Genomic DNA, 12,326 nt, shown 5'->3' on the forward strand with positions numbered 1-12,326 from the left:
GGCCCCAAGGGGAGAGAGGGCCCTTGAAAAGTCTGGAATATGTTTTATTTTATCTGGACATTTTCATCTCCTAATTAAATTTAATAATGCTCAGTCAGATTAAATGTATAACTGAATGAATAACTTTGTTGACTGACTGAGTATTGTTTACGAAAAAGTAAAGACTATTAGGTCTCACGGTCCCACCCCTTGCTAAATGGTTTAGTCCATCTGCACGCATTTTGTTCATGTAAATTAGTAGAGCATCTGGTGGAGCACAAACTTCTGCTGTAGAAATGTCTCTCAAATCAAAAAGAAAGCTAAATCAGGCCACAAAAAATAAAGGAAAGGCAGAAGGAAAGACATGAGAAGGAAAGAAAACAAAATGAGGGGAAACAATTGGTAAAATACTTATTTTCAAAGAAAGGTGAGTACAAACTACACGAAATCTATAGTGCCAAACTGTTTGAAAATCCCCGCGATCGTCAGTGCTAAAAAAAGAGCAGAAGCAGAACATACACTTTCAGATGATAATTTGGTCATACATGTATTCTGAGGTAAAGGCTAAATTAATAAATTGTAGGCTACACTAACAATGCCTGTTTTGCATACAACACACCATTATAATAACCTGATTTGAAACAGGTTTAATTTTAAATTAATATCAATAATATCTAAAATTAGCAATAGGCTAATCAGTGTCATAGGTAGCTCATCGGTAGCTACATATCATGTCAACATTATATTTATGTCAGATTTAGTAGAAGCAGAAACTCTGGAGGAAACATTCATTTCAAACAATGTTTTTACTTTTGACTGAAAGGTGTTAAGTAACACTATCGTAGTGTATTTTATTATATTAGGTTATAATTAGGATAAGAGGTTAATATCAAATGTATCCTTCATGTAGAGAAAGATGATAGAGAAGATGTGATTGAGGATGATGGTGAAAGTGAAGAGAGCAGGGAGCAGCATGAATGTGGCATGGGGGCCCATATGGCCCGGGATCTTGTGCTACGCCCATATCTCTGTAATAATCATCGTAATTAGCCGTAATTATCACGGTCGACTGCTATCACATAGTAAACCACAAGTCCAGGCATGTCCTCTCTTTCTTCTCCTCTGTCGTCGCTCCTCCATGAGAGATTGTCCGTATTGATTTTCTCTGCTGTGACCAGGGTGCGATTTGCCGGGGGGGATGCGTGGGATTTCCCCCTTTCTGGTCAATGTATCCCTGCCTCTGCTTAATTATTTTTATCCCCAGTGGGGATAAATTTATCCCCCCCTCAAAGTGATCAGTGCTACTACACTAGTGGCGAGGCGGATCACAAAACTTATCACGGATCCGTGGTTTGATTAAACTCCATTTTATTTTAAGATGCGCTACTTTGACTGCAGGCTCCGCAGCCTCTATCACCACTCTGAAGACTTGCTCAATGTCCCGCCCACGGCGCTATATGATTGGTTACACCTCACGAGTAATAGCCTATCAACACTTGCGAGACGGCTGCAGGTCTTTTTTTACGCCGTATATTCAGCATATTACTGAAGCGGGAATAAAAATCACAATCTGATTATCTGTTTCTATGATGACAAGCAGGGTTAGTGTCCCAGTCACACCACTGAGAATGGCCGAAGTTACACATACGGTGTTTTAATCAATTGAGACTAAACGCAAAGGTTTTTTGATTACTCACTCACTCTTGAGTTTCTGGCGCGAATGATTTCAATGTAAAGACGCGTTTACGCGCGTCTAGAGGTCCTGCGGCGCGGTAGACGCGAAGCCCGAATGAGGCGAATTGACTTTGTCGGCCCTGCCCGACACGTTAACTGTAATCATGAGCCCGAGCCCGATTTAAACCCGTCCAGAGACAGAAGTTTTACACACATTTTGTTTAATACGTGGGCCGTTATAACCAGGTGGCGCCAGGGAAGTTGAGATGAAGCAAAGATGAAGTTGACGATCGCCATCTCCGTAGTGAATGCACATATATGGAGAAATGCATGAATTACATCAGAGTGTTGCCTATTTCTTTTCGTTTTAAATTGTTTCGTTTAAAGACATTTCAAGCTTTCTTTAGATATATTTCTTAATATTCTCTGTGTGAGGCATACACTGTGTTTCGGTTGATTTATGATGAGATGCGCAGTGCAAGTGACCGGGGCGCGCGGGCGCCTCCATGATTAGCCTATAGCCTATGTCTGCTATATTTGCTTCTTAAATACATGCAATTCGTTGATGAAAAATGTATTAAAATTAAGATACAATTTATACAAAACGAAATTCACTTTAAAGAAAGGCTTTCTACAAAACAAAACTTAATGAAGTGGTCAAAATCATGTCTGACCCACTCCAGGTCTCCCGATATACTGCACATCCTATCTTCGTGCTGTTCACTTTTCATAATCAACATAGATGAAAAAAAAAAAACATAATATTTTAACAAATATGCAACTAAATTTATTTAGTTATTTATTTATTAAATTTATTATTTAATGGCTAGGCTACAACACATAGTAGGCCTACAGAATCTCTGTACAAATTTCTGCACATTCATTTACTGCTTCTGAATTTTACACACAAGTTGAAAGGCATTTGTTTGTGCATAGTAAAACATATCTGCAACATTTATCAAGTTCACGGATAATTGTGCATGCATTTATTAATTATTATCTTAATTAATAATGCAACAAGGACAAATCATGGTAACTGTCTTGTTTGTTTATTCAGAATGAAATGGATCGCAAATGGATCCGAATGAAGAAATGTAAAAAAAAAAAAAAAAAAAAAAAAAAACCTGGACAATGATGAACACAGAAAATAAACATGAATGAACTTTGGATGAACTTTGGATGGCCTAGGAGGAGTAGGCCTAGTAGGCTACAACTCTAATTCAACAAGGTTTTAGAATATAGAATATTTTTTAAACAAAATAAATATTTTTAAAGTTTATTATCCCGGGCCCGGTGTGATGCGTGCGAGTGGAGGAGACGCTGAACATGACACGTGACGTGTTGCATTTTGTAACACAAGTGCTGGATCAAGGGCCCGGCCCGGGTCGGGTCAAGTTCAGCTCGGGCAGAGAATCTAAACTCTGATTTATCTGATCCTGTCCATTAGCTTTGATCCATGTACGGCTTTTCAGAATGTCACCAAGTAGCCTAAATATTTATGTAGCCAAATTTTTCAGCGCGAAAACTCTAGCTAGCTAGCTGGGAACAATGAAAAGGGTCCAGAGCAGCAAATGCAGTGAATGAAGTTCATGTTCTCATGGTTTATTTTTATGAATAAAAATGTTTCAAAACATCCCCCCCTCTGTTTTTTTCACAAATCGCACCCTGGCTGTGACAACTGACAGCAAATATAAGTGTTTGGTTAATAGGGCATCTAAAAAAATATATGGTCTTGGTTAGTTTTAGATGGGCAGTGCTGGTCTCTTACTGGTAATTTACTGTTCACTTCAGAAGCAAAGAGACAGAGGGCGATTTTTACTTTCTCTGTAATGATAATTATGAGGTGAGTGATGCAGTTGCCATTAACAAAACAGTAACAATCTTGATCCCCCTTGACCCACACTCACATTCCTCCAAAGCTTAAAAATGTGTGACTCGTGGTCTGAGCACTCTTGCTTGCAGCATATTATGGTTTGTGGTTACAGGTTGATTTTCCAGTAACCTGTTTTTCAACCTGTTGACATTTGCCATTTTACCTTTACTTTCACAGACTTGCAAAGCAAACGGTGCTGGACAAAGGGCTGAAGCAGCGAGCAACTCTCGAACTGCACTCATCCTGAACCATTTCGGTGTTGTTGTGGGCGCCATCATCCTTACGTTATATCTCCTCGACACCTATTACTTTGATGGAAATCTTTTACCTTTCTAAAGTTACCCCATGCTATGATTTCATAATGTTGACTGAATCATTGTGCGATTAGTTTTTACTCTGTATGCAGATCTGGATAGTTTCATCACTGCATAAAATATATATTATAAGCAAAAAAAAAATAATAAAAAAAAATACAATTTGCTTTTAATAAAAACATTATGAAAATAAATGTACAATCTTGTTCATTCTCTATTTTTCAAAGTCTTTAAAATCTGTCCGATTTTGTGAATAATAAAAAATCCATGAACACCCTAGTAAAAAATTAATTTACCAAAATGTATTTATACATTTGTATATTAAATAAATATTTAAATGGTATAAATATTTTTATTTCATGCAGTTAAAATGTCACGTATGTGTCAGTATTATCAAGTTACAATGATATTAACTGCCTTTAAGATCACTGGGACAATGTTATAATGGATCCAAACTGGAGCTGACATATACTGTAGTTACCATATGGGAAACCCGAGATAAAACAGAAGAGCAAATGGAAAATTATTTGCGTAGCTGCTGTTCATAACATTATAAAGCAGTTCTGCAAAAAAACAGTGATGTCATCATCATTCTTATCCAATAGTGTCAGTGCAGTCAGATCAATAATATTGTTGAATATTAAGTGTCCCCAACTAAGCAAGCCAGAGGCGACAGTAACAAGGAACCAAAACTCCAGCAGGTGACAGAACCTTGGGAGAAACCCAATATGTAATTTGGGGAATAAAGGGGAAACAACCAGGAGAATAAAAAAAAATATTTGTACTGTAAGTATTATAGAAACAAGGGGTACTTATTCTACTATTATGATACAACAATCAGTACTGTAAGATTACAAATGTTACGGGAGCAATTTAGCGAGAACATACAGTGCGTACCTTTTTGTAATAATTGTGTACCAACACATAGGCTTTTTAAAAATTACAGAGTACATATCTTTGCATTTATACAGTAATCTTTTTAACAAAAGTGCACTTAAAACTAAAACAATTGCAAATTTTGCTTAAATATTGGGGAAAGATACTCGTTTAGTGGTGCTTGTTACCCTCTTGTTCCATGTTGTTGCAGAGTATGACATTGCGGGCCGTAAATTAAAGTGGTGCTTGTTACCCTCTTGTTCCATGTAGTTTAAGTACAATAAAACAACTTACAACTTAACTTAATTCCAAAAAGATTTACAATACTTGACAATTTCTCAACAATTTCAATTTCAAATGCTTAATGCTTAATGCTTCAAATGCATACTGAGTTTTTTACACTGGTAAAGAGTTGGATTCCCATGCTAAACATGGACAAAGTTTCAAAAACTAAGTTGTACGTTTGAAGGAGTATTTTTGTTCCAAAAATACTCCTTCCGGTTTGTCACAAGTTTCGGAAAGTTTTTTTCGAGTATGGCTCTGTCTTACGTAAGATAGGGCGGAATTTCCTTATATGGGTCCTAAGGGCACTTCTGCGGTAAGATCGCGTCCGCGCGCGCAATCGTAGACCAGAGCAAGAGAGCGAAAGCAGTTCGCCATCAAAGCGCCCTGCCCGGCTTTTGGGAAGTCAATGTCACCAAAGAAGTGTGTTTTTGGTTGCCAGGGCAAGACAACCCTGCACAGATTCCCAAAGAACCCAGCGTTAAGGAACCCGTGGATGGAGTTTGTTTTCCTGAGCATAAACGGAGTTGTGTAAGACTGTTGTTCCCTGCATTTCGACGATGATTGTTTTATAAACAAAGCCCAGATCGACGGATTTGCAGATCGTCTAATGCTTAAGGATCGAGCAGTCACAATGATAAAGGTTCGCGGTCGTGCGTTGGAACCGGACGGTGAGTAAAACTGTTGAACAAATGTCTCTGTGTGTTGTTAGCTAGGCGGGTAAGCACAGCTAAGCTTCGCCCACACGGCCCGCCCCCAGCCGCTCGTTTTTTTCCGGAAAGACTCGGTACAGCCTATCTTTCAATTAAAAATATAATAAAACAAAAGACTTTTTGGAGATATGAAGGATGCAATATTACTCTATAGGTTCTCAAGATTAACAGGAGAATGAGTGAAAATGAGCATTTCACCCCCCCTTTAAGTCTTGACAGAAAGTAACACGTTTTGTCCCCCCTTTTTATCGCTTGCTTGGCTTCTTCCTTTTGTTCCTCTTCTTTTTCTTTCTTTCCACTGATGAATCTGAAGAATAAATCATGTCTCTTGCTATTCTGTATTATGTATTAAAATAAAATGCAGTACACCCTGAAATACATCCTCACCTACTTATATTTTACCCTCATGCCATCCAAGAATTCCTTCTTCAGATTAACACAAATGAAGGTTTTTAGAAAAACGAAAAAAATCTCTGGGAATACATATAATGCAAGCTCGTGTTCCTAAAAGTTGGAGCATCAAACAGCATATACTGCAATAACTGTAGTAATCCATACGACCCCAATGGATGGATCAATGTCTTCTGAAGTGAAACGATAGGTGTTAGTAAGAAAAATTGCAATATTTTAAACTTTTTAAACTGTAGACTATCGCTTCAGACCAACTGCAATGTTGTCTGTTTGTTTTTTCAAATAAAGGTTTCCGAATCAGTGATATTAGATTGTGTGTATTTTTATTGCACTTACCTGGAACAAGAGGGTAACAAGCACCACTTTAATTTACGGCCCTCAATGTAACACTTACCCTGTAACTACATGGAACAAGAGTATATTTCCCTGTGTTTAAAAAAAAATGCAATAGTTTTAGCTTTACTTGCCTTGAAACATGTAAGCCCAAACTTAAACATATATATATGGCCTATATAGTATGTATTGGTACACAATATTTCAAAAAGGAACACAGTGTATGTTCTCGCTAAATTGCTCCCAAATGTAAGATTGTTGTATCATAATAGTAGAATAAGGCTACCCCTTAGTTCTATAATACTTACAATATAAATATTTTTTTAATTCTCCTGGTTGTTACCCCTTTATTCCCCAAACTTTACATATTGTTCCCTTATACTTACATGTAAGTACTTTATACGTACACTATAATTACAGAAAGTTACGCTGTAAATTTGTCTTAATTACGCAGTACATTCCGGGCTGTAATCTAAAGCATTACCATATTTATATATTCCAAAAAACCATTCATCCACAAATAACCCCCAATGACCTATAAGCTGGCACCTGCAGTCAATACTGTGAGAATTATGTTTCTGTGTTGCTGTGTGATGAGGGAACTGAATCTGTCACGCCTGTTGTCACTGCTTGTCACTCCTCCTACAATCCACCTACCATATGACTGCTATAAATCTTCATGTGACTATAATGAGCCAAAGTCCGTGGCGGAAACAGGTTGATTCCTCTTAGCCAGAGTCAACAAAGGTGTGCCGAGTACAAAGAAAATAAGACAGTGCAAGTTTACTTAAACAGAGCAATGGAGCCTCAAGAAAACTGGAATACATCTGAGAAATCCAAGTTGTTGCAGCCTGGGCCACCACCCTACCAGGACCATTCTGGATACCCTCCTCAAGGGAACTTTCAGAGCACCTCTGGGTATCAAGGCCAGCCGTACGGCGCTCCAGGACCACACGTCCAAGGGCCATATCAAGGTCATCCTGCTGTCACCGTGCAGCCGGCAGTTTATTTGACCAACACTCCACTGGCCTATCCGCTGCCAGATTACCTGGGCTATTCCATCTTTACCCTGCTGTGCTGCTGCTTTCCTCTGGGCATTGTTGCTCTAATTTACTCTATCAATGTAAGTATTAGTTCACATACCTTTCTTAACCCTTTTTAAACTGATACACTAATGGCTGATCATAAAATGCAATTTGTTTCATTAAATCTTAATTGTTTTTGTTTTGTAAATGGTAATAAATCTCTTACAATAAGAAACAGCTGAAAATGCATCTCTTCTGAGAGCACTTAACTGCATAAACTAAATAAAGTTCTTCTAAGCTTTTACTATTACTTTGTCTGTGCTCTCACTTTTCCTGTTCTTCCTGTTCTTGCTTGTATTATTCTGAATGATGTCTGAAACTTTGTTTCTTGTGTTTATTGCCTCTTCAAGATGAATCGCTTATAGTAAGTTGATATAAAAGCATCTGCTAATGAATAAATTTAAATCTTTTCCACTAAATTACTTTAATTTAAAGGGAAAGTTCACCATATGAAAATGTGCACATTTGCATTTTTGAGTGAACTTCCCCTTTAAAGTAGCCTGCATGGGAAAACCCAGACAAACTTCCGCAAATTTAGATTTGCTCTGCAAGTAGTCTGGCAAAGAGCTCATTCAAGCCCATTTCTAATCTGTCGAAATCGTGGCACCAATCAGAAATGTTGGGGCGGGCTTTACACGATGACGATCGCTCTGATTGGTTTTAGGTCTATCCAATTGTGACCAGAGGCATTTGAGCGACGTCCGTTGGTGATGCCCCTTTGGAAATGAGTTATTAATGAAGCTTTGCCAGACCATAACTCAGTTACTACTGAGAATGGTCTGGTTTTAACCAGGCTACCTTTAAAGGCTAAATGGTCTACAAGACTTTGTTGAAATAAATGGACGACAAGACTTTGTGAAATAAAAAAAGAGAGATCATAATCTAAATAACAAGAAACATATACAATTTTTTTTTTTAGTGTTCAAAAATCTTTGTCATTCAAAGAATGACTAGCATTCAAAACAAAAGAAGTTCACACATGTAGCTTCCCTATACCTAACTTTACTTACTGAGCAGATGTTTGTCTCCATTTACACAAACATATTGTTCCCATAAATGATGTGACATTTTGGTATTGAGAAATAGGTGTGGTACTACGTCCTAATTACACTAATGTGTAAGGACCACCCATTGGCCCAACGACGGAATCCAACGGCCTGGCGAAGGTTTAATGCGTGTATGTCTTTTCAGCGCTCCAGTGAAGTTCACTTAATTTATTGGAATTTAGTTTTAGTATTACTTTAGCTCTACGCTTAATCTGACTCAAATTTCAAATGATATTCAAATTTAGATTGTATTTCTGATTAGAAAATAATCATAAATATTGATTATGAATTCATTTAGATCTTTGATTATTCTGATTATCCCGTACTTTCAATTATTCGTTCATTACGGACCTAGTGTCGCTTTGAGACGTCACGTCGCGACTGCGCGCTCACGATCACAAACTAGCCAGTCCTGAAATAGTCAGAGGGTGCAGTGCAAATATTTTACCCTATGCAGCCGCGCACTACAGACCCATAGGTGTAATTTTTTTATAATATTTGCAGCGTACAACATGCTAAGTCAGGAGATAGTCAGAAATCAGAAGGTATTCCTAAGATGTGCCCCATGGTCCATTCAAAGTGCCTTCAGTTTGATCTATCCTGGACAAAGATTTGCGGAAACACCAGACTACACATTAATCTACTAAAATGAATGATTTCTAAAACTTCAGAATAATTCAAGATGTAACATTTATTTGTCAGGTAAAAATGTATCATGCCAATTACAGAAGTAAATTATTAAAAGCCAATTCAGAAAATACATGACATCATTTACTCAAAGATGACTCTAAAAGTAAATAATGTTTTCCTGACAAAGACAGTAATGTGTCAGGGCTTTCCAATCGGAAAGCACTGAAACATCACTATGGGGGATGATCCTGGTAAAGAGTCCCAAAGACTGCTCTGTCACCTCGCCTTAAGTATCAGACCAGAACAAAAGGGGTTATACAAATGTTGTTTAGAGATGTTTGGGCCAATCCATGTACCCCAGGTGGGTAGCACCTGGGCCAGGTTTTTCAAAAGGTTTAATCCGGATAAAATTGATCCGGATTTAGTAATCCTTTTTTTTGCGATCCGTGATCACGTAATCCAGCTTACTTTTGAGCCAGTTTTTCAAAGCAACATCGGATTGGATCAATCTGATCCGGATAGGAACTTTTCAGGATCACCAAATCCTGTTTACTAGAGCCTTAAATGGAACCAACAGTGTAGCCTACTGGCTTAGCAAAGAACAACAGTTGGCAAAATACTGGTGGCCACAAATAACCATTGTTTATTTTAATTTTAAGAAACAGAAACACTGTAATAAACAGAAACATTTTACTTTCCTTATTTTGTTATGTTAAATTGTAGATTTTGTTGTTTTACCATATCTCATTAGATGTGACATGCTTCATATATGCTTCAAATATGAAGAAATGTATATATCATCAGTAAATATTGATTTTGTGTTCATTCACTTAAAAAAAAAAACCTCTCTGGTTTTATTTGGTTCGAAAAATCACAACTGAATCCACCCTTCTGATGGGATCAGGATAATCCTGTTTTTTTGGATCAAATAGATCCCAAACAGAGTTCAAAGTTCTGAAAAACCCAAAGGGCAGGTTTGATCCAGATCAAATTTAAGATCGGATTACATGATCTGATCTTAGTTCAGAATCCCTCTTTTGCTTTTGAAAAACCCATTTCCAAGATTTGATCCAATCCGTGATCCCAAATCCCACTGGATTACTTTTGAAAAACTGGGCCCTGGTTTATTGAGATATCGTAAAGAGATATCAGCCAGAGAGGAGAAACAGGATTCTCCTAAGTTCTCAATCTTTCTCATTAAACCAATGACTGCAATGAAATTAAGACCATTTTACCAATCGCACTGTGATCCTTAAAATGACACCAAACATGAAAAGGAAAAACAACATATTCACAAGATCCACCATATGTGTTATAGACATTCTTAATGAACTTTCAGTGCCTTGAGGAGGGAGGGGGGGGGGGGGGGATGAGTTGAAGTCAAACAAGGGGACAAGGAGATAAGTTTGGGTCTGTGCTCTGTCTTTGCTATCTGCTATCCAGGGTGCATTTTATGGCTTTATTGCAGGGAGCGTTTTGTTTTAGCAGGAAAATCAGTTCTTACAAATGCTTTGTGCATACCTGTGAATTTTCTCTTGTGTTGCTACTAAAGTGCACTTTTGTTGTCCTGATATAGTTCATTGATAAGAGTATGAATTAAAGACACCAAATGAGTTTTATGATGGTTCATAAAAAGGAAATGCAATATGATGCTTTAGATAAAGGAAATGAAACCATATTAATGTGTATATGAAACTTGTTCTTGGTTTCCATTATTGGCTCCAGGGTGGGGCCCCGGCTGCGCCATATCGGGCGACGTCACGGTCCTCGATTTAATGTTACTCATAAAGTTTTTTTTTAACCACTCTTAGTCTGTCCCGTCGCCTAGAACTTTTTTGACTTGGGAGAACCTACCAGGGGCATATAGCCCCGGACAACATAGCTCCTAGGGTCATTCGGGTACTCAAACCCCTCCACCACGTTAAGGTGGCAGTTCAAGGAGGAGTAATACAATACTGCAAAACAATAAATGTATTTTTAATACATTTTGGTATAGTTTTTTTTTAGGGAACAGTGATGGTTCATAAAAAGGAAATACAATAGATGATGCTTTAGATAAAGGAAATGAAACCATATTAATGTGTATATGAAACTTGTTCTGGGTTTCCATTATTGCACAAAAAGTATCACTTTGAAATAACACCTTTTTGTTTAAATATGTTTCCACATTGTATTCATGAGCAACATGTGAAACTGTTAGTTTGGACACAGGTCATTGCTTTATACGATATAAACACTTTAATCACTCTTTTTTAGTGAAAACTCAAATTACATAACTGACTAAGTTTTTACATTTATTTTCACAGACTCGGAATGCCAACATGACCGGACAACAACAAATAGCAGAGAAAAACTCCAAAATGGCACGCACTTTTAACCATATTGCTCTTGGTATTGGCCTTGCCATCTTTGTGTTGTACATCGTCTACATTATTGTGGTGGTTGTCCATAGTAAACAACAACAACCAACACCTCCTTAATTGTCAGACATATCAGATGGACACCAGGAATGAGGGCTTTCCAAAAATAACATCATATCATGGCAAAAGTATAATTTTATAACCACACTGTGATGTTTTTTTAGACTACAAACTAATGTGCAGTTTCGCATGATTGACTATGTTTGATCTGTCTGGCTCATCTCTAATGTAAAATTATTCATGTAACTAACACATGCTTTAAAGTTGATTATCTTATGTTTCAAAACAATGCAAACTCTCACTGTCAAAGTATACATATTGATGTTTTTTTTTCTTCCTGTCTTTTGATTATATTTCATTAAAATTTTCAATGACCAAAAACCAGTGCTCTTTTTCTTCTTTTTTTATAACCATTGATGTTGTTACCCAAATACTCTCTATTCAGATACCCGAAAGAATCACTCTTATGAGCCGGTTCTTATTAGTGAATCAAAAACAATTACTGAATTAATCTACAGTTACAGTAACTGATTTACTTAACCACAATACTTTGGTTATGTCCTATATGAAATGAACTGAGGACTGTTATTTGGCCATTTGGAACCCTAAAAAGATGCAACCCACGATTTTAGAATTCTAAAGTCACTTACAATACGCAGACATGGCCAGACTGAGCCTTTTAAATGATTT

General features: G+C 37.3%; 1 protein-coding gene across 1 annotated transcript; it reads left to right on the forward strand.

Annotated features, from left to right (window-relative positions):
* The first annotated feature begins 7,221 nt into the window (after positions 1–7,221).
* LOC308704836 (proline-rich transmembrane protein 1-like) lies at positions 7,222–11,935 on the forward strand. The gene is made up of 2 exons (XM_081389426.1): positions 7,222–7,578; positions 11,523–11,935. The coding sequence occupies exons 1-2, from the start codon at positions 7,255–7,257 to the stop codon at positions 11,694–11,696; spliced, it is 498 nt and encodes a 165-aa protein (XP_081245552.1). The 5' UTR covers positions 7,222–7,254; the 3' UTR covers positions 11,697–11,935.
* Positions 11,936–12,326: the final 391 nt, after the last annotated feature.

The sequence above is a fragment of the Scardinius erythrophthalmus genome, assembly GCF_964197995.2.
Source record: "Scardinius erythrophthalmus genome assembly, chromosome: 16".
In the NCBI taxonomy this organism is placed as follows: Eukaryota; Metazoa; Chordata; class Actinopteri; order Cypriniformes; family Leuciscidae; genus Scardinius; species Scardinius erythrophthalmus.

Coding starts and splice junctions, on each gene's coding strand:
- LOC308704836 (XM_081389426.1), top strand. CDS start 7,255: ATGGAGCCTCAAGAAAACTGGAATACATCTGAGAAATCCAAGTTGTTG. Junction 7,579..11,522: donor CTCTAATTTACTCTATCAAT/GTAAGTATTAGT, acceptor TTATTTTCACAG/ACTCGGAATGCCAACATGAC.